The sequence below is a fragment of the Aulostomus chinensis genome, chromosome 6 (assembly GCF_037954235.1).
Source record: "Aulostomus chinensis isolate RoL2024-O1b breed Wild chromosome 6, RoL_Achi_v1.0, whole genome shotgun sequence".
Classification (NCBI taxonomy): domain Eukaryota; kingdom Metazoa; phylum Chordata; class Actinopteri; order Syngnathiformes; family Aulostomidae; genus Aulostomus; species Aulostomus chinensis.
Window position 1 is genome coordinate 6,720,169 of NC_141325.1, and position 22,623 is coordinate 6,742,791.

The 22,623-nt window shown below is 44.2% G+C and overlaps 3 protein-coding genes across 3 annotated transcripts; 1 reads left to right on the forward strand and 2 right to left on the reverse strand.

The window, feature by feature from the left end:
- Positions 1-608: 608 nt before the first annotated feature.
- On the reverse strand, positions 609-3,740 carry iscua (iron-sulfur cluster assembly enzyme a). The gene is made up of 6 exons (XM_086206122.1): positions 3,588-3,740; positions 3,184-3,289; positions 2,905-3,018; positions 2,705-2,815; positions 2,539-2,617; positions 609-1,482 (listed from the first exon to the last, which is right to left on the reverse strand). Exons 2-6 carry the CDS (start codon positions 3,274-3,276, stop codon positions 1,400-1,402), a joined length of 480 nt encoding a protein of 159 aa, XP_086062248.1. The 5' UTR covers positions 3,277-3,289; positions 3,588-3,740; the 3' UTR covers positions 609-1,399.
- A 61-nt stretch (positions 3,741-3,801) lies between these two features.
- Positions 3,802-14,094, forward strand: sart3 (spliceosome associated factor 3, U4/U6 recycling protein). Its single transcript, XM_086206120.1, has 19 exons — positions 3,802-4,041; positions 5,683-5,809; positions 5,907-6,011; positions 6,096-6,280; positions 6,840-6,945; positions 7,660-7,784; positions 7,894-8,049; positions 8,319-8,457; positions 9,175-9,282; positions 9,374-9,451; positions 9,531-9,589; positions 9,708-9,817; positions 9,922-10,034; positions 10,121-10,197; positions 10,281-10,452; positions 10,531-10,979; positions 11,066-11,218; positions 11,331-11,515; positions 11,598-14,094. The coding sequence occupies exons 1-19, from the start codon at positions 3,841-3,843 to the stop codon at positions 11,794-11,796; spliced, it is 2,847 nt and encodes a 948-aa protein (XP_086062246.1). The 5' UTR covers positions 3,802-3,840; the 3' UTR covers positions 11,797-14,094.
- On the reverse strand, positions 13,859-16,967 carry ficd (FIC domain protein adenylyltransferase). The gene is made up of 3 exons (XM_086206121.1): positions 16,827-16,967; positions 16,369-16,721; positions 13,859-15,598 (listed from the first exon to the last, which is right to left on the reverse strand). Exons 2-3 carry the CDS (start codon positions 16,637-16,639, stop codon positions 14,517-14,519), a joined length of 1,353 nt encoding a protein of 450 aa, XP_086062247.1. The 5' UTR covers positions 16,640-16,721; positions 16,827-16,967; the 3' UTR covers positions 13,859-14,516.
- Positions 16,968-22,623: the final 5,656 nt, after the last annotated feature.

Sequence of the window (22,623 nt, forward strand, 5' to 3'; positions counted from 1 at the left end):
GTGGCTCCCCTTCATGGGGGTTCTGCTGGTTGATGTCCGCGCACAATATCCTTCCATCCATTCATCCATTTTCTTCAGCTTATCCTGTTATGGGTCGTGGGGGGGTGGAGCCTATCCCAGTAGCCTTCAGGTGAGAGGCAGGGTTCCCCCTGCACAGGTCACCAGTCCATCACAGGACCAACACATAGAGACAGACAACCATTCACACTCACAGTCACACCTACGGTCAATTTAGAGTATCAATCAGCCTCGTCCCCTCTTGATGTCTTTGGACTGTGGGAGGAAGCTGGAGTACCAGAGAGAACCCACACAGGAACAGGGAGAACATGGAGACTCCACACAGAAAGATCCCGTGCCGGAGCCGCGGCTCGAACCCGGAACCTTCTTGCTCTGAGGGGACAGTGCTGACCACTGCACCACTGTGCCGCCCGCACAATTTCCTGCGTCATATTTTTTCTATTGCAAACTGTTGACCTACTGACCTCCACAGTCATCCTGATGCTACGGCCAAAATAAAGCTTTGATGCCAACCCCCCCCCCCCCCCCCCCCTAAAAAATACACAAAAACTATCAAGTTTTTTTCCTATTGTCTTTATTCACGCATCATCTCTGGGATTTTTTTAAAATGCAGAAAAGATGAAAACCGATGTTTAAATGAAAAAAAAAAAAAGTCTCGTCTTAGAATTTTCACTTCCAACCCTCTCATGCGGCGAAAAACAAAATCCACGAAGAAAAAGAAAAAAAATACAAAAAAAACCCCCAACAAACAATGGACACAATTATTGCCTCAAGTGTCTCAAATGCAAAGATTAATTGTGTAGTGTAACTCTTTCTAATGCGGTACATTAACAACAGTAGGTTAATGCTTGGTTATGTATAAGAATGTGTGAATAAGCACAAGTTAAGCATAATCAACTTTTAGTGCTCTTTGTGATGCCCCCCCCCCCTCCCTCCATCTGGACTGTAAACTTGACATGAACCAACGTTAGTAAATGATTAGAAGACACTTCAGTTCACTGTTAACGAAGCAGAACTGCCACTTAACTAACCATTGTTAATGCACCCTTATTGCAAAGTGTTACCTGATTTAATACGACTGAATTGAACGTCTTTGGTTTTTGGGATGGTTGGACACAATAACTCTGATTACCACAAATCTGACAAACCAAACCATGAATTCAGAAAACAATCAGTAAAAGTCATCATTAGTCACAGCCCCGCAATCTTGGCTCTGACTAAAGAGTTTCCCTCAAGACCATGAAAAACTATCATAAAACACCTGATGTTGTAATTACGGCAACCAATCAGCCTCGCAATACAGCACTACAGCGCTGGTACTGAGGCGCCCAGGAGGAACCTTGACCCCTCCAGGGGAGTTAATGATAACTAATTAACTATTTTAGGCTTTGACACTCTCCTTCTCCTTCTGTTGTTTGATTCTGTAGTCTGACAGCGCTGCTTTTATGGCATCTTCAGCAAGCACTAGAGGGAACAGAGAGACATCATGAGTAGAGAGCAAAAGCTGTCACGTGTGCAGTAGGGCAGTGGTTTCCAACCTGTGGGCCGCGGCCCCCTGGTGGGCAAGGTATTGCAAGTGGGGCACCAAATAATTTCCAAAGTGGTGTGATTTTTGTGAGGGGTGGAAATGTGATTATGTAACAATAAAAATATGCAGAATAATGCTTTGAAAGTTCCAACTCAGTCACGTTTAAAAAGGATATTAAAAATATTGTTTTCATATTTTGTTTTTCCTTCAAGTATTACACATGAGACAGGCAAATGAGAGATACGACATTTTTGTTTTTATCAGCCGGGCCACTTTGCAGTGGGACCGCATTGCACTAGACTCGTTTATGTCTGATGCCGATGGCTGAAACTGGAGTGTCAGAAAGGACCGCTGGCGAGCAACAGGGAGAATTAAACGGAAAGAGAGAGGTGGGCCGCCAGAATTTTTGAGACTTAAAAGTGGGCCCTGAGCTGGAAAAGCTTGGGAACCACTGCAGTAGGGGTATGGTTAAAAATATGAAAAAAGTAGAAGCAGTGGTTTGATTGTCAGCATGGCAGTAAGAAAGTTTAGTCTCTATGAATGATGGATTCGTCTCAACCTGCTGTGTCTGAAAAGGGCTTGAGGTGATCAGATAGGTATCAGTTCTGGGTCAGTTGTGGCTAACATCTGCCGCAAGCTGACAGTGAGCCACATTATCTGATGCCCAGAAGAGATATGATGTGGTAGTACCTCCATTACTGGGTCAACACCGATAAGTCCAGATCAGGCTCATTTAAGTTTGGCCTCACCATCATGCCGTATGTGAGCCGGACACACTGGGCCTTAACTGACAGCTGTGTCCCTCTACCAATGTGTGGTGGAATCAAATTTAAATAAAGCCAGGAAATGGGGCGGGGCAATACATCTATGCAATATCAATATTATAATGTCAGGACATGACATTAGTTTTGCTTGTATTTCTAGTTTTAAGGGCTGCAAGTAGCTTCACCCCTCATATGTTTGTCTTCTAAGGAGCATGTTGGAAGTCTTACTGGAGCAGTGAAGCTTGACTGGAGGAAGGGAGAGTTCTTTGGCAATGTCCGTGTTCTTGATCTGTAAGGCCTCATCCACCTGCAGGATGGAAGCAGATCCTCATCAGACATTAAAAACCAAACACCAGCTTGCCACTATTTAGTCTGTGTGATGACAACAACTTACCGATTTCCCCTTCACCCACTCTGTAGCCAGAGAGCTGGAGGCGATGGCTGATCCGCAGCCAAATGTTTTGAATTTTGCATCTACAATCTTGCCACTTTCATCTACCTCAATCTGAAATCAGTAAGAATTTCACAAAATAAAGTTAGTAACTACAGATTAAAGCAGAAGAAACCGGCAAAAGGTCATGACCTCCAGTTTACCTGAAGTTTCATAACGTCACCACAGGCTGGTGCACCCACCAATCCAGTCCCCACATTCTTGGCTTTTTTGTCTAAAGAGCCCACATTTCTCGGGTTTTCGTAGTGGTCCACCACCTCCAGAAAACGACAAACGCACAATAAGATCGCTTGTTCTTTTTTTTTGGAACTTAGCAAACACAAATGCAACACAAAAACATACACACACACGCCGACTTTCAAGAACATGACACAGCTTCGATACTAAAGTATAAAAATGTCTGGAAGATTCATTTCGCGTACCTTTTTGTGATAGGAACCGAGAGCAGTCCGAGTCGGACCGAAAAACCTCCTGCTAAACAGCCACAGTGGGTTTCGGACCAACGTCGCCGCCATGTTCAGAAAACGACTGCGAACGGAAATCAACGGATGAACACGAGTCAAGCGTAGACCGCGGCTTTTGTTGACAAACAAGAGCGGAGGGACGAGTGCAGAGCTCCACCTAGCGGCTAAAGCTAGCCGCTACACCTATCGTCTAAGGCTCAGACTACGCAAACTGTTTAAACATTTATTCAAAATAGCCATCTGGCGTTGCTTCCTGCCTGTAACAGCAAATTGAAGGCTAAAAAATCATTTGCTGTAAGGAACACAGGTACGCATAAGAACGTTTCGTGAACGGGTCCTATTCTTCCGAGGATGAGTCATACCACGTTTGGCGTTGATGTGAATTTCAGATATCCTCAAACTGCATTGTCGTTCTCCAAAAATGATCATTAAAGATTCAGTTGTGGATCGAAAGAATCATATTGTGAGAATGCAAACTTTGACGGGGAAGAAGTGAATCGCATATAAGGGAAATAAATATTCAGTCTTAGCTATTAAATCAACTCGCCACAGGCTCCGCCCCTCGCGGCGCCGCTGGGTTGTTTGGACTGTTACTAGGCAGATCGCCTTTCCAACATGGCAGCGTCAAGCAACGCAGAGCAAACGCAGTTACAAGATATGGAGGAGGAAGATGCGAGAATGGAGGAGAGGGAGATGGAATCTGACAACGAAGAGGAGGAAGAGGGCATGGGAGTAGAAAATTCAGATGACGAAGAGGACGATTCCTCGGAGGATGATAAGGAAAATGAAGCCGAAATCCAGCGGCTGGAAGAGCAGGTAATTGTCAGCCAATCTTCGTTAACTAACGTTAGCCTACGAGCTAACGATAATGAATGGGTGTTAAAACAGTCCGGGAGAGTCTGCAGCAACAAGCCAGCAGCTGTGCGGTTGTAAGCTTCCCCGTCTCCAGCATTTATAAAACTTATTTACGTTTCAGTATTAGTTGCTGTTACCCAAAACAATTAATTTAGCGCGTGTAATACGACGTCACTTTGCGGTCGTGATTAGCTGTGCTGCTAATATGATGCTAATGGCTCGTGTCAGTACACGCGCCTTTTGGCTTCTCCGGTGTGACGTCGCGGCGTCTTGCAGACAGATCTCTGTTGGTAAAAAAAAAAAAAAAAAGTACAATGTGAACCAAGTTTGTGTGGTGTTACGGTCGAAACGGGTCATTGTGATGTACCGAGAACTGTCATCAAAAAAACTGTCCTGGTTGTTTTCTTTGTAACAATGCTGAAATAACCCTTCCTGAGACCGACAGGAAAGGCTAAGAAACCGCGTATTCACTCTGTTCTGTTGCCTGCACTTCCTTTATTACATGCATTAAAGATCAATTCAATACACTGAAATAAACGAGCATCTTTATCTTAATTCTATCAGGCAGGTATTGATTGCGCCTTCAGGGTGCTGTTGAACCGTGTTGTTATCAAGGAGGTGCTGATGATGTGTAGTACTACCATCAGTGGTGTGAGTAAATGACTACAAGGTGTCATGATGTAATGGTTCATTGCAGGACTGTTGTGTCAGACTGCATCTGTTGCTTACAAGAATGTGGTTATGACTTAGTAACAAATATCGGGGTTTGACAATGTTGCTACCTAAAGATGCCATTCACACTTGTATTGACGTAAACATAAATACTCTTAAAAACAATTGTTCTTGTCTCACATTGTGCAAAATAAGAAGCCTCTTACAATAACCACATTGACATTCCTAGACACTCTTCTCCCTCAATTAAGATTCCAAAATACGTGAATATGCAGATTTTTTTTCTACTTTACACGTTAAGCTTCTGAAGTCCGTTCTCACTGTTTGTGAACTGAAGGCTGTAAAGATCCACTTTACAACCGAATTTGTAGAATTTTGGAAAATGGATCATCCATCCATCCATTTTCTACTGCTTATCCTGATAAGGGTCTCGGGGGCTGGAGCCTATCCCAGCAGCCTTTGGGCGTGAGGCGGGGTTCACCCTGGACAGTTCACCAGTCCATAGCAGGGCCAACACATAGAGACAGACAACCATTCACACTCACAGCCACACCTACGGTCAATTTAGAGTATCTGGAAAAAGGATCAGATTTCTAAATATTTGCAACAGTTGCATATCCAGCTTGCAGGTCTGCATTTTAATATTAAATTTCAGTCAGCACAGAGAATAAATAGTTATCACCAGTCAGTGTGACAGCAGTCTTCCATTGTCAAACTGCACTCACATCGTTCTCCACAATGAAGCTCCAACATTCAATTATGGCTACCAGAAGAAAAGCACATTTTTGACAGCAGGGGGACTTGAATTTGCATGAGATAAATAAGTTATAACAATTTATTTGTTATTGGTTCTATCACTGTTGATTAAATTGTGATATATTTATTGTGCCCTTCAAAATCTTAACCCCTTCCCTTCATCTCTGTTTCCAGCTGTCAATCAATGCCTTCGACTACAACTGCCATGTCGATCTCATTAAACTACTAAAGCAGGAGGGAGAGCTGTTCCGCCTGCGAAAAGCGAGGCAGAAAATGAGCGAGCTTTTCCCACTCACTGAAGGTTGGTCTAAATCAGGATTAAAGTTAGGAGAATCGGTTCTCTGCAGCGGTGTATTATTTGTGTGACTGAAACCACATTTTTCTATTGAAACCTCCAGAGATCTGGCTTGATTGGCTCAAGGATGAGATTCGCCTGACTGAGGAGGAGCCAAACCGGGACAAGGTCTATGAACTTTTTGAGAGGGCTGTGAAGGACTACATCTGTGAGTGCATCACGCCACTGCCTTTGATTTGTTACGTAGTTATTCCACGAGCCTTACTTGTAATTGTGTTGTTCTTTATTTCAGGCCCAGATATCTGGCTAGAATATGCCCAGTATTCCATTGGTGGCATGGGCTCACCGGGAGGGATAGAAAAGGTGAGATCCATCTTCGAGAGAGCAGTGACAGCCGTTGGACTTCACGTCACCAAGGGGCAGATGGTGTGGGAGGCGTACCGAGAGTTTGAGAACGCCATTTTGTCTACAGTACAGGTTTGTGTTTTCATCAGAGGAGATCGTGTCAGCTGCCAGACGTACACTCTGGGTACTTGTCTATTCACTTAATTGCTGCCAAGTTTTCCTCATTTGCATCTTTTCCTCACATCTCAGTCACTCACACTGAGGAGAGATGCGAGGAGAAGACACAAGGAGACTCAATGTTGTTTGTGGTAGCTCAGCTGTCATTTGGCTTTAACAGCTTTGTAGCAACTTTTAAAGAAGTTTGTGAGTCTAAATTATTATAATAAAGGTGGAGTAATGTCTGGGTTAACCCTGGAGTCAGATGAGGCCACTGGAATACGTATGTTAGACTCTTGTTTTCTGTTTCAGGTAACACACATTCCTACATTTTCAATCAAAATAGTATTTTCAGTCTGTGTAAGCCACCTGAAAATTAGTTAATAAACAATTGACAGTATTGTAGAGTTTAAGAATCAAATTAAATCTCACCCTTTTAGAATAATAAAAAAAAAAAAACGTCCTCTCAATGTTGAATTAATGTGATGTTAGTACTAAACAGGCATTTGCTGAAACTTTGATTCTCTCCCCTCAGCCTCCTGCTGGCAGGATTCCCAGCCACGGGGAGCAGGAGCTGCTCAACACTCAGCTTGAGCGCATCCATACTCTGTTTCGCCGCCAGCTGGCTGTCCCCTTAATGGGTAAGGATGTCCCCTCTCCAGTACACACGGTTTGCTGTAAACTGGGCAGAACTCTGGATGTGAGGGCATGAACACTGACAAGTCGACTCCTGCTGTGTTACACTTATTAGTGTCTCCCTCCTCGTCTACTCAAATCACTCTGCCTTGAAAACTTGATATGCAAAAACATGGCATCACATGACAGTGCAGGTCCCACGGTAGACCGAGTATGATAGCCTAGTCTAGTGGGGGTCACGTCTCACAGTCCACCCGAAGAATTGTAAGTAATTGTCTAACTTTAACAGTTGTTGTCTGTGGCACAGTTGAACTGGAAATCATGAAGCTTTAGAAAGAGAACACAGTCTGGCCAGACATTCAGTTTGTTGCAGCAATGAACAAGACAGCCAGATGGCCTTTTTTATCTTGCCCAGTCGAGTGGAGACATTTCTGTTTCGGGAATATATTTTCTAATTCTTGGAGCCCTGCAAAAAAATGTACTCTAACTTGAAACGTGTACAGTGTTTCACACTGAAGCACTTCATAAATGAATATGTTTCTCAGGGTTGGAGTTCTGTTTATTTTTCATGTGTAAATGGACATTTCAGAGCATGTTGGATCATGAAAGCATAGAAAGTCACCAAAATATGATTGAACTGTGGATTCTAAACAGGCAAAAAGGAAATAGGAATAGGAAAATGCCTTTTTAGTTTTAAGAAAATCAACCTGTTTTTATAGACATGGAAGCCACGTATGCAGAATATGAGGAGTGGTCTGAACAAGGGGTGCCTGAAACAGTCTCACATCAGTACAAAAAGGCTTTACAACAGATGGAGAAGCGCAAGGCTCTGGAAGAGTCACTGGTAACTAACTTCCATGAATAATTCTTACTGGAACAACACACTTGTTTCTCTTGCTCTCATCAGTGTTGTGTATTATATGACTCTAGTTGTTACTGTCATGTTGCTGCAGCTGGTAGCAGAGACCCCAAAGCTGACAGAGTACCAGGCTTACATAGACTTTGAGCTCAAGGACGGTGACCCAGCCCGGATCCAGATCACCTTCGAGCGGGCGCTGGCGGAGAACTGCCTGGTGCCAGACATGTGGGCAAAATACACCACATATCTTGTGAGTATCTCTATTTTCTCTCAGCCTCAAAATAACAGAAATTCATCAAATTAATAAGAATTCTAATTGTTGCTTAGTTGTAAAATGATTACAGTGAATGGGCTTAACTGTGTTGGAATGTGAGTTACATTGAGAAAGTTGGTCAAAACCTCAAGCATAAATGAAGATAATAATAGTTAAAGTGCTGGGTGGGATGATACTGGTGTCATAAAATCACTTTTGTAAGCACCTGGGGTTATTGAACCTGGTATTTTCTCCGGGCTCTGCAGGACCGTCAGCTCAAAATCAAAGATCTGGTTCTCTCTACCCATGAACGCGCTGTCAGAAACTGCCCCTGGACTATGGGTCTGTGGAAGAGCTACCTGCTAGCTCTAGAGAGGCATGGGGCCGATCATCAGACTGTCTCTGGTAAGCAGCAGGGTGGAGGTGGAAGTGTGAAAATCAAAACACTCTTTGTGACTAAAACAGCAATAGCTGGTCCACCTTAAGAAAGTGTCTGTTGCTAACATTCTGGTGGAAAACCAGACATTAAAATGTTCTTGCCACAGTTTGACAACTGTAGATTTTTCTGTTGGGAGTGAATACTGAAAATTTTCATGGTACTGCTGGTCACACACCAATCACGGACATGCCCTAATTAGCTTCCACTCCTTAGCTGTTTCAATAGTACAGTTAGCAGGCCAGCTAATGTAGCAAACATAAACATGCGTGACTGGTTGGCAGTCACTGACAGGAGAGTAAAGAGCTGGTAATATTCCCTTTCAGAGTTCACACCTAACTGACAAACTAGTAGCAGAGCATGAAGTCAACACTCAATCCTTCTTCATTTGTCTTTCATGGACTAGTTGGCTGCCTAGCACGTAGACATGACGTCACTTGCGGCTGGTCAGTGAGTTGTTATGTCACTTCGAGGCACCACCTGCTGAACAACCTGTCTATTCGTGGTGTAACAGTATTTTTGTGCATTGTCTGAGAAATGGAAGTTCCCACGTCGTTGTGCAACATGTTTTGTGCAAGCAGATTCCAATACTTTATTAACTGGCTGATTGATTGGACAGGCCCTACTTTTTTTGGTATGTCCTCCTGCTCAGTAGTTTTATGTAGTATCTTTACTCTCTCTCACAGATGTATTTGAAAAGGCACTGAATGCTGGATTCATTCAGGCCACAGATTATGTGGAGATTTGGCAGGCGTACCTTGATTACCTGAGGAGGCGCGTGGATTTCAGCCAAGGTGAGAGCAGTTAGGAGTGAAGGCAGAATTTGTCTTCATGGTTTCAAATTCTCACCATGTCCCCTTGCTGATGTTGCTCTCGACCTGGCAGAGTCGAGTAAAGAGCTGGAAGAGTTACGGGGAGCTTTCTCTCGATCTCTGGACTACATGAAACAAGATGTGGAAGAAAGTAGGTGGACGCTTCTGAATCTTACCTCTGACCTCTTGGTTTTGTGTCAGTTTGGACTCATTGTGTTGTGGCTTTGTAGGGTTTGGTGAAAGTGGAGACCCTTCCTGTATTATAATGCAGATCTGGGCAAGGATAGAGGTAAGCATTGTTGCTATGACTACCGTTTTTGAAGAACTGGACTGGACTGAACAGTAACTAAAAATACAATGGCATGAGTTGTACATTTTGCACATCATCTTATCTTTGTCCTTTTCAGGCCCTCCATTGTAAGAACATGCAGAAGGCCAGAGAGCTGTGGGACAACATCATGACAAAAGGGAACGCCAAATATGCCAACATGTGGCTGGAGTACTATAACCTTGAACGGTCTGCAGTGCACTACTTAATGAATGGACTCAAACCTTTTTTTAGTGGTGTGTCAATGTTAGCTCAACTTGCGTGTTGTTGCTTTCAAAAAAATTCATCCTCAGGTCTTATGGAGATCCTGTTCACTGTCGAAAAGCTCTCCACAGAGCGGTGCAGTGCACCTCCGACTACCCAGAGCACGTGTGTGAAGTCCTTCTCACCTTTGAGAGGGTGGAAGGTGATTCCTCACAGAAAATGAGATGTAATATAACAATATAGCAGAGTTGCAGCAGGATGGTAGTGACTGTGTGTCCTCACCTTCAGGTTCTCTGGAGGATTGGGATGCAGCGGTGCAGAAGACAGAGACTCGGCTGAACAGGATTAACGAGCAACGGGCAAAGGTAGGAGCACACTTCAGCATTGAACTGTGCGAGTTTTCCCCATTCTGTTGCTTTCAGCTCTCATGATGGGCTTCGTCCATTAGGTGGCTGAGAAAGAAGCTACATTAGCTCAACAAGAGGAGGAAAGAGCTGAGCAGCGGCGAAAGGCCAAGGCAGACAAGAAAGCTCAGAAGAAATCTCAAAAGGGATTTCGGTTTGGGGAGAAGAGGAAAGCTGAGCAAGAGGAAGATCCAGATGAATGGAACGACCACTCGGGTGAGTGGAATACTTACTATGAAGTATAGAACTGCTTATATCAATCGAAATCATCATGTATTTCTCCTTCTGTGATAGAACAAGCTCCCAAAAGGCACAGAGGAAATGGTGACCAAAGCACAGACGAACATATGGAGACAGACACAGGACTGTTTGGTAGGAATGCCCCCCCCGGCTATAAGCCGCCTCCACCCGGAATGAAAAAAGCCCAGCAGGCTGCTGCCCAGAGGCCGAGTGATGATAAGCAAGAGCTTCGAAATGATGATAGCAGTGTTTTCATAAGTAACCTGGCATACACCCTGGAGGAGCCAGAGACGAAACTCAGGACAGTGTTTGAGACCTGTGGTCCCATCAAACAGATTCGCCCTGTTTTCAGCAACAAAGGGAGCTTCAAAGGCTACTGCTATGTGCAGTTCGAAAGCCCTGTGTCGGTCGCTGTGGCCCTCAAACTGGACAGACAAGAAGTGGAGGGCAGGCCCATGTTCGTCTCACTGTGTGTCGACAAAAACAAAAACCCAGACTTTAAGGTAAATGTGAAAAAAAGACACAAATTGACATGTTTTAGTTATAGTGAGCAATGCCAGTGACCTCTGCACATCAATGTGCCCCCCAGGTGTTCAAGTACAACACGTCAATGGAGAAACACAAAATCTTCATCTCTGGGCTGCCATTTTCCTGCACCAAGGAGCAACTGGAAAAAATAAGCAAAGACCACGGTACCATCAAAGATGTTCGACTGGTCACATATCGCTCAGGAAAACCTAAGGTGAGGCACAGACTGGAGAACAGCTAGATATGGTTGTCTTGATCCGGCTGATGATGACCACAGTGCAGCTGTCGATGATGTAGTCACCCTCTGTTGCTGTGTGGGTCTGCAGGGTCTGGCGTATGTCGAGTTTGCAGATGAAGCCCAGGCCTCTCAGGCAGTAATGAAAATGGATGGCATGGATATCGAAGGCAACAAAATCTCTGTTGCTATTAGTAACCCTCCTCGCAGAAACACAGACAAACCCGATTCCAGCAGGCCCACGTCAGACCTGATGTCCCGGCAGGTCTACGGCTCGTAAGTTTACTGATGCTTTTTAATGTCCGAACAACTGTTCTATCAAAGTACTTAAGTAAAAGTGTTTTTCTTTTTTGTCCAGGAGAGGTAGAGGACGCACCCAGCTGTCCTTACTCCCTCGTTCCCTGCACCGGCAAAGTGGACCCGTAACCAAAGTGGAGAACGGGACTGCTGCTGAGCGAGTGTCGGCGTCATCCAGCGCAGCAGCAAACGCAGCTGGGGAGGCAAAACCTTTGTCCAATTCAGACTTTGCCAGGATGCTTTTCAATAAGTGTAAATAAGTGTATAATATTTGTGTGTAAATATACTGTATGTAAAAAAAGAAAAAACGTGGCTCATGTGGCAAACTGTTTTTTTTTGTTGTTGTTGTTGTTGTTGTTGTTCTGTGTGAAAGGGATGGAACAGAAGAAGATGCTTGTTGGACAGAATTTTTATTCTAAACAGCCAAACTTGTGATTGTCTGTGAGGAGGGTTGAAGTTCAGAGGGGTGTACTACAAAGCCAGGCATGTCGAATCTGTTGCTAAATCGCCATGGTAACGTGTCCTTCGGAAAAGGGCGAAGAGATCCATTGGGTTTCTGCTGCCGCTGTCTGTTGTATAGCAGCAGTGTCACCAAGCTGTGGAGTTACTGTAGAACAAGCTAGCATCACAGCGCTCTCCTGCATCATCAGCTCAATGCGTGTAAAGTTAACTGCAGACTTCCTGTTTGCCTGAGTTTATATAAATCAAAAGATTTCTCCCTCTGAACAGGTAGAAAAGTGGGCGGGGCTCGTAGTAGTCATAGTCTCATTGTGATTGGAAGACTTGGGCCCGAATTCAGAGGTCTCCGCATTTGTCCGAGGTCATCAGCTATACTGCACTTAAGAGCGTTTCAGATTTGTGACATCCTTCAATCCAAGACCCCGCCCCTCAAATGCCTTTGTCACGACGATCATGTGCATGCACTCCGCCACTGTTGGAACTAAACAGGCGAGCGTTGCTCTCTACTGTACTCTTCATAACTCTCCATGGTAAAATCTCACCTGCAGTTGCAGCATGTGATCATTCCATTTTTAGATTTTTTTTTTTTTTTTTTTTGAAGAAGAAGAAATAGTCAAATAATGCAGCAAATACCCCCTTCTATGGGAGTGTGTCAAGATCCTGAGTCAATAGAGCAAGTTGATAACTTCCCTGAGGCTTTGGGTCTTGTCCAGCCGGCTTCCTGGTACACCCCCTTGATGCGACCTCACCGATTAATTGGTGTGTGTGTCTACATTTATTTGACGTGCAGTTGTGAAAAAAACATTCTCCAAAATGTTTTATGAAACCTTGATTTTTTTTTTTTTTGGTAACCTGTGAGGACACAGCAAACAATGCAAATGTACAGAAACACACGTGACCATTTCACACACAGTACCACCTTACTGTTAGTCAGCCGTTTTCTGTATTAGAACAACAGTAAGTTCAAACAGCACATTTTTGTGTATAAAAACTGCCCTGATGCTTGATGGAGTTATACGCATTATTTCCAAAAGATTTGTCTTATGATTTACTTTCTTGTTTTACTATGTTTTGATACTTGTTGCTGGGAAATGATGCCACATGCTGCTACAGAAGAAATTATTTGATTAGTTGCCTCAGTAGATGAAAGTTTGCCTTTTGTCTCCGATTGTTTTTGACTACATGAGGTTACTCAGAGCGAAATGACACGAGCGCACGGTTACTTCGACCTTAACTGGTAATTGCGGGAAAAGATTACGTGCAGTCAAACAGGTAGAAAAGTCTTTTAGTCAGCAAACAAACTGGGCCGGTTACACAACAGCGTCGAGCAAATGTTTGCTTATGTACATAAGCCAGCTGAAACTATTGTTCAAACTTTTAAGCAGCAAAACTCTTGGGAGTTCAGCAAGTGTTTGATTGTTGCTAGAGGCACACACACACACTGGGTTGTGTGTATATTGTGGAGATTCATCCCATCTTGAGCTCACCTAAGTACATTTGTATAAATGTAGTGTTTTTCTGAGTTAACTAGAGTGAGCAGCAGGTAGTTCTGCAGCTACTTGGAGACAATCAATGCTGTTGAACATGTTCCCATGTTGTGTGTCAGTCAGTTGTAGATTTCTAACTGTAGTTTACATTACACCATGGTCCACTCGCCTGCTTTGGGTAAAATATTCCTGTTGTGTACATAGGTCAGGTTTAAAAGGTCACCATAGTTTGTAACTTATATAAACAGATGGAATACAAGCTATATGAATTGCTCTCACCACAGTGGCCTAATCTAAAAAAAAAAAAAAAAAAAAAAGATTTAAAAAACCTAAATATGGTATAAGGCACCTTCTATTTCACATGTACTCTGAGGTGGTGTGTGTGTGTGTGTGTTTTTTATCATTTCTACTGTCAAGTGTTTTCAAGTTTCAAGAGAGAAAAGTACTAAATGGCTATTTTTTGTTTGTTAATTCACAGTATTTATTTTCTGGCTTGTTTCATTATGTACCCTTTTTACCTTGTGTTTTGGGATCCTGGAAAAAAAAAGTGTCTTGTTGACTTTTTTTTTCTGTTCTAAAAATAGATTTAATAAAGGCATCTATATTAACTGATCCGAACGATACTGAAATCTATTTTTTCCAAGACTTATTAAAAGGTAAAAGAACACTTTTATTTTAAAATAAATAATCAAACACACAAAAGTGCTTCACAGTGCAATGAGTCCTAACGTATCCAAAAAAAAAAGGATAAATGAGATGCTCATACATTGTCAACAGTCACTTTAGATCTCAAGTCAATGACAGAAAGCCCTTTCACCTCATATTAGCAAAGGTTGCGACTTCAAATTTCATTCCAATAAAACCTCTTATAAATACGGTAAAAAGTTTCTTTCACTTTGCGTTAAAACATTAAAACGTTAGCATGTTGTGACAAAATTTCACTGATCTCTTTGGTAGGCAAGAGGTGGAACTCGTTCCTGCACCTGGACATGATGGATTCAGTCATTCACCATCATCGCCCACCAATCACCAACTCAGTTGTGGACTGGGATGGTCTGTTTGCAGTCGGGACAGGCCTGGTCCTGGCCGCCTCCCGGGAGCCCCACGGCGTGCTCTGTTGTAGAGATCAGCAAAGTGTCCAGTGTGATCTCTGTACATTTGGCTATAAAACGGATAAAAGGACGCACATCGCCCTCGTTGGCCATGTCCAGAGCTGCGTAGTACTCAGCCCGTTGCTCTTTGCGAATGGTGATTGGCGGGTATCGCGCTTGCATGAGCACTAGGTTCATCAACAGCCGCGAAGTGCGTCCGTTACCGTCTACAAACGGGTGCACGTACACCAGTTTATAGTGGGCGAGCGCTGCGTACTCCACAGGGTGCAGCTGCAGTGTGTCTTCAGAGTTGAGCCACTGAACCAGCTCCTGCATGTGTTGCTCCAGATCCTGAGGGTGTGGGGGGATGTGGTGACCCACAAACACCTGGCTGGTGCGCAGCCTCCCTCCCTCCACAGGGTCTACGTAGCCAAGCACTCGTCGGTGAATCTCCAAGATGTCGTTAACAGTGATGGCTCCTGTTCTGGACAACAGCGTGGTGTTGATGTACTTCATAGCCACATCCACACCGATGGCCTCGTTCTGCTCCTGGAGGCTCTTCCCAGGGACGGCGTAGCGTGTCTCAATTATGTGTCGAATCTCAGATAAAGTGAGAGTGCTGCCTTCGATGGCTACTGTGTGATAGATGTGGTGGTAGTACGTTTCCTCCATCACTCGACGGAGAGCAGAGTTGCCTTTAGGAATAGACATAAGCCTGCGCACTTTACTGTCGATGATGCCAAAGTAACGCTGGTCAATCTCCTCCACTAGGGGAAGCGTGCGGTCTCGGCTGACCAGGGCTCTCTCATTGCATGGCGAGATGGCCAGGGCTTTGGTGTAGAGGTGGTCTGCCTGGACAACATCCTTCTCCTCCTCCAGAATCGTCCCCAGCTCAGTCAGAGCATCCACAAAATCTGGATTCACGCTGAGCGCATGCACCAGCAGCTTGTGGGCTTTCTCCCTCTTGCCCTGTTTCTTCATCTCCAGAGCCTGCAGCAGTGCCGCTCTGGCCTCCAGCTCCATCTCTGCACGAAAACACAAGACAGCTTCAAGTAGTGCCAGATAAAACAACAGATAGTGTCCACATCAGGGCAGAGTGATACCGGGAGGAAATGTCACAATTTCTACAGTTTCAAATGTGGCATTCTGGTCTTGACCCTGAGATCAGTTGGAAGTCAGTGCACAAGGGTTGTTGAATGTGATATAAGCTGTGGTGGCTGTACATGATATTAGGACCGGATGTCTGCACACAGGGTCCGGTGCCAAAAGGCGAAAGTGACTGGCTGATGGCGGTTTACTGCAAGGTTATTGGAATTTGCGTGGCTGTGGGCGGTGTGATGTCAGACAACCTCTCTGACTTTGGTGTCTGAGTTGTCACAGCGCAGCAAAGTTATCCAGACAGAGTCCTGACTCACTGCTGGATGTCAACCGAAAGACTGACAGCAACAATACCAAGCAGAACACTGTGTCAAAGCCATTCAAATGAGCAACTGATGACAGAGATGAGCTGCTCTGTTACATCATCTGGGGGCTGTCGTCATTAACATTATCCAATCACAATGCGTCATCTGACTAAGGTTTTTCTTGCCCCCCCCCCCCCCCAGTGAGGGACTCAGTGGCCTGGATAGAAGCCTTAATGTCTATGTTGATGCATGAACACGGCAATAAAGATGAAATTTGTTTCATAAAAGTCTTCATTATTAATATTAAGTATGGTCACCATGTCAAGGCCCCGATCCGAAAGACTAAATTCTCTTTCTAACGTACTGAGCTAAACTGACAGCAGCGCATGTACCTTTGCTGGGTTTGGACCTCTGGGGCAGCACATCCAGGTCCGTGAAGGGGACTGTGAGGCCGGTGGACTGCACGGCTGGAGTCTGATGGGAACTCCCCCATAAATGACACCGGAGCTGAGCGATTCCCTTCAAGGCATCACAGCACCGGTCCTCCACCCCGACCAGGGGCATCAGGAGGGCCACCAGAGAGCCCAGGAGGACACACAGAAGCGGGCCCCAGCCCCCGAGGACACGGCCACTGGTGTACCGCCACACTGTCACTGCAGCCATTAAATTCTAGGTGAAAGCCTCCATCCTCTCCTGCTACGGCCCTCCATCTATTTCCATCCCAGTGAGGAGAGAGTCAGGCCGGCTGGCAGAAGAGAAAACCCCGTTAACATTTCAGCGAGTTACCAACTCTTCAGCTCACGGTACGAAACTTTTAGCTCGTAGGTTAGCAAGCAGCTAGCCTCGTTACCTCAGCTCATTGACGCGTTTATCTCAGAAATACACCGCGACGACAAAGACAGCGACTACTCAACAGCTGGTTCCATCGGCGACGGTAAACACACATCATCAACTTCCGTAGTATGGACGTAACAACACGCGACGATGTCATTGGTCAACGTTACGTAGAAGAAAGGCGCTCATTGGTTAAAAAAAGCTGCACTAGCAGGAATGGGTCGTAGCCGTTTGTGATTGGGCGTCTGAGTGAATTACTTCGCTCTGTTGGAGCTTATCTAACAGACGAAAAGGAGGCGAAAGGAGAGGCGAATTTTTATTACCCGTTTATTGTATCATGTAGAATATTACAATTATCTTTTATGTGACTCTTTCAATGAAAAAGTAATCCATCGTTTTGTCAAATACTGCAAAAAATCCAGTGTTTTAGTATATTTTTCTTTATCAAGTAGTTTCCATGTCAATTAACTGACACCCCCCCCCCCCCGCGACCATCAACGAACAAGCGGTATAGAAAATATATGGATGGAAATAAAGGACACGCCCCATTTTGTTCATTTTATTGCCTCTACAATTTTTATTTTTATTTTTTATTCATTTGGCACAAATTCAAGGAACAACTGAAATTGTATTTGTTCTCAAACGTCAAAGGTCACCCCCTGGTGTGAAACTCTCTTCAGACAGAAGAGGGCAGCAATGGTTCTTCATTGAAACACCCCAGCAGCCTTGTTAGACACTGATTCCTTCCTGTATTCCTTCCTTCTCCTTCTTTACTTCAGTTCGTACAATCTTATGACACACACACACACTCACACAAACACTCACACACACATACACAAAATATCCTCACTATGGTAACAGTCTTTAGTCTTTTCTTTCTTCTTCTATCTGTCTTTCATGTCCTCTGCTCTCTGTTTTGTTAGGGTTTGTGTGTTTTATTAAGGAGTTTTACACTCTCATATGTGAAATCCAAATAAAGTGAAAATTTCACAGAGATGACCACCGGCTGTAATGCACCTCTGCTTATGAGGATTGATTCTTGGTAGAACACCAAAGCCAACACTATAACCCTATTAGATATATCTTCAGCAGATGGGCCTGGCATGCCATCAGCTGGAAATAGCTGATATTCACACACAGCTTGAGACTCCTCGGGAACACGCTGTTGCCACACAGAGAGAAGGCATTGTTATGAATGAACAGCCATGCGTGTGACTGTGTGATTCAATAGAACCTTGTCAATTTTGTCATTTCGGATCTTTGTATCTCCACAGAGTTGCCCTGCGTGACTTTGGCCTAAAAGCATCTTAACCTTGGAGGTTCGAGGTTCAAGGTTAACTTTACTGTCCCCAGTGGAAGACAATGGAGGATAATGGTGCGGCGTGTTTTGAGTGCATGTGAGCTGCATTATTGAGCATATTATGTATGTGCTCCAGAGACTCGGGGACACTGGCCAAGCTGGTACTTCTGTTTATCCCTGGTCTAATTTGAATGTGGATGAAATCTAATCATGCATCTCTTCTAGATACTCCAAATGTAATCAGACAAAATTGATTAAATTCTGTTGGAGAAACAAGTCATTTTGCAGTGTTTCTGCAACAGCAGCAACAGGGAAGGCTGCAGCAGAGACTCGTACGCAAGCACGTCGACCGCCATTTGTAATAACTGTCACTGCCAGAGGATGGAGACAGAAGAGTCGCACCGAAGCTTTAAATACAGTTAGCCGCTGTTTGTGTTGCTCAAATTGACGAGTGCTAGCTAAGAAATACATTTCCCTAAAGCCATTCGATTGCCATGAGAAAGAAGATGAAAACAAAGCTTTCAGAGGTTTGTACTTTTTAAATTTACAATGAAAATGGATAACGTGATGACAGCGTTTTTATGACTTCTCTTAAATCGGGGTTTGAGCTCAACAATGCACTGGTTCTTTTCCCAGAATGGCAAATGAGCTCCATAGAAATATGCTTGTGAAACATCATAATTCAGATGAGTTGCAGTGTGACCCACAGAGACAAATGCTGTCTCCTAAATTTAGGTTGTAATGAAAGAGCAAATGTTTCTTGCTGGGTTGAGACAAACAACAAACTCTTTGTGTTTGTGGTTTGGCCTGGACAACAACCACACTTTGGAAATATGATCCAAGTTTAACATCTCGAAATTTGGTTCAAGGGCATCAACCTAAGTTTGTGTCATGCTAAATGACACGAAACAGATTCAGCTGTAGAACCCTAAACCTTGTTAGACAGAGTCCACTTCTCTGAGGTGCTCATTATCATCTGCACTCGACTCATCCGGATCCATGTAGGTTCCATTTTAAAGAAGCGCAACTCTGATCCAGAAAATGTGTTAACAAGCTTCTAAAATGGTCCGCAGCAGCAATCATCAGATCAGCCTCCAGCAAAATAGCTGCCAAAAACTAAATTTAAAAGTTGGCAGCAGACACAGAGCATGGAAGTGTTCCTCCAAAATAGAACCTGTGCTGATGCAAGAAGGCTGGTGTAAGATGATTCTTATGTCTGTACTACTCTCTCCAAAGCTCAGGGCTTCAGGTTTTGGGCTGCTTTGCATCTTCGTGAGCTCAAACTGTAAATCTCTGCTTTTAACATCAACCTTCTGTAGCTGATTCTGCTGACTCACAGAAGTGCTGATCCAGTGATCCGTGTCAAAGAACTGATCTGATTATGTTGGTATTAATAATTGTTTTTGTGGCTTTCAAAGACTGGTAGCCATCCATCATCCATCCATTCTCTATGCCGCTTATCCATTAAGGGTCAGGGGGGTGCTGGAGCCTATCCCAGCTGACATTGGGTGAGAGGCAGGGTTCACCTTGGATGGATAGCCAGTCCGTCGCAGGGCTATCAGGAGTAATTAGGGTCTCAGTATCTTGCTCAAGGATACTTGGACATGGTCACCGGGGGAAGTGAGGATCGAACCAGTGACCCTCTCAGTTGCTGGGCGGCCACTCTACCGCCGAGCCATGCCGCCCCCTTATATGCTGATAGCCAAAATGCTGAAATCTTTTTAACCTACTAAATAACACTTCAACTTTCTGGGTAACATTTATTGTCCATCCTTCTCGGAGCCAGACAAGCAGAAAGATACTCTTCCCTCCTCTGTGTGTGCAGTAGAGAGATGACACCTACAGAGACAGGCTGAGCACTAGTTAGCTAAGCGTAATGAATGAAAGTGGATGGGAACTGTTAGCATCCCTCCATCAAAAGTCATCCAATTGATAACAATCAGGGTCTTGGTTTGTCCAGAAGTAATCCTCCTCATCCTCTCTTAGAAAGTTGTTTAGCTGGTCTCTGAGGGTCTCAGCTCCCTGCAGCACAGATAGAAAGGACAGAAGGGTATTTATCTTCTTGTCTGGCTCTGGAAGAGATAGAAAATGGGTGCATTTCACAAAAATTTGGCACATTCCTTTCAAAAAAGTTAGTTTATTTGGCTGATATGTGGCTGGTCCTCTAGTGTTCAAGACTCTATGAAAAGGTTCTCTGGTTTCCAGCTTTAGAAAGTGTCTTGTGAAGCTGATTTTAAGATCAGGACGTAGGTAGAGTAAGGACTTCAAAGTGAAGGCTTTTATATGCTCTCTGCTCCTGGTGTGATTTCACAAAACAGCAGTGAGGAGAATATTAATTAAATTCCCTTAAACTGATGGTCAAAGTGATGGAAGAAGTAGAAGCTAAAACTTGTGTGAGATGATAATTTTGCGCTGCTCTTAGATGCTGTTATTTGGCACGCGTCCCGTCGCTTCTGCTGCAGACGAGCTTCAAAGTGGTCACTTCCTCACATCAGGCTCCACACCAATCCAGTTTAGATTATTCTGTAATTGAAAAGCAAATACGACAGAATGAGCAACTGATGAAGGAGAAACGATGGCATGAAATGAACAGCCCTCGGGTCATATTGTGGACTAATTCTCTGCCCAGCTGGCATATGCTCACATGAGCTCTCAGCTGTGGGAACAAATAAAAACACATGAGTTGAAATCATTGATGAGCGCTAATTCTGTTGTCTGGCTGTGTTGATGCAATTAAATGCCTCGTGTCACTTTTGGGATTATCATCAGAATGTAAATGTTTTATGAAAAGTTGTGCTTCATGCTTTCTTCCAGGCACGTCTATCAGCTGCATCGTTGTTGTTAATGATTGTGATGCACGCACATGAACTACTAGTGTTTGCTCGGAATATTAAACGCATTCGTCCAGAGGAATAGGTCGCCTTGTATCAGCGGGATCCTCTCGCTATAGCTGACATGTTAGACTTGACGCACACTCCACAGATGACCGGTCATTGACTATTAATATAACAACCTGTCTTTTTAGTGCCTGCTGGAACATTGCTTCAAGGGGAAGAAAATCCATCTGCCCACCTGGAAAAAAAAAAGCGACCTGTCAGGACGAGGAATAAATCCCTCCGGCATAGGCCCCTCGCCTCCTCTCGGCTTGCTCTGCTCTCTCCAGCCTGTGTGCAGCCTCGGTGTGCTCGTCTCTCTGTCAGAGTGGAGGCTTTGTTCTGGGTGACAGAGCTGGGTGTCAGAGATAGAGGATCTCGTTAGACAGCCAGCAGGAGAGGGATGGGGGCTCTCTTTCCGCACTGAGTATGGATGGCTCAAAAAGCATGAGGATGAGGGGCTCTAACGTGGATGACAGAGAGGAGGAGAGCAGCTTTGGGAGCAACAGATGTCCTTTTCTGTCAGCATCCAAAATATCCAAAGGGAGAGTTTGCTCCAAAATGCCAGATCCACACTCCCTGGCTGACTGACAACTGCTGTTACAAGACAATTTGTGAGGTCAAGACATCTTGTTTCTCTCCAGTGGGAGACTCCAGAGTTGTCTACCGCTGGAGTCTTTCTGTTTACACAAGATCCTATCGATTAAGATGTCTATAAACTTCACTGTAATCTTTAGTTTCTGCCATTTTAGTCTCATCCAGCAGCCTGGACCCCCCTCCCCCCGGCCTGGCCGACCACAGGAGCTCAGCCAAGGTCAGAGGAGAGCAGAGGGATGTGGTGCACCTGTGGCTGCCTCCCCAGGTGTTCTAATTACTTAGACTCCTTTACTGCAGACTTCACTGCTGTCTGGTGGCTCTGGGAAACAAATGATGCAATTTAAACCTTAACATTTTCCTGTTTATGAAGATCCCCATCTGTTGCTACACTGGAAGCACTTACACAACACACATAAATATAAATATCATATAAAACATATTACAATTTATGATAGGGTACATTAATAAGTTAAGATGATCAAACTCCCTATAAAAAACTTTTTAATCTCAATTTCTTTGCACAGCAATACTAACATGCATACATTATAGTGAAGAGGTTTATTTATGTTGTCTGCTCCTCTGAACGTCGCTGCAAACACATGTTGCTCAGCTGACATTTTAGTAATCTGCTGTCCCAGCCAGCATGTCCAGGGTCTTTGAATGGTCTTTATTAGTTATACCTGATTTATTCGGCTGAACTTACAGCTTTCGCAGACACTGTAAAAAGCTGCAATACAGAAACAAAGAGGATTATGGATAATTAATTCTACTGGATGGTTGTGCTGGGAGGAGATAGTGCGGGGGCTTTTTTTCCCATGACTTTTCTCACACGGACTTGAGAGACTGAACATGATTAATTTACTTTATGCTGCTTTCTGTCCACCCTCTTTCTCTCTCTCGTCATCTCTGCTCCCTAAGGGACTCATTTCAAATAGAGACACCTGTGTGTGTGTGTGTGTGTGTGTGTGTGTGTGTGTGTGTGTGTGTGTGTGTGTGTGTGTGTGTGTGTGTGTGTACTTGTTTTTGTTATCTTTTGGAGACCT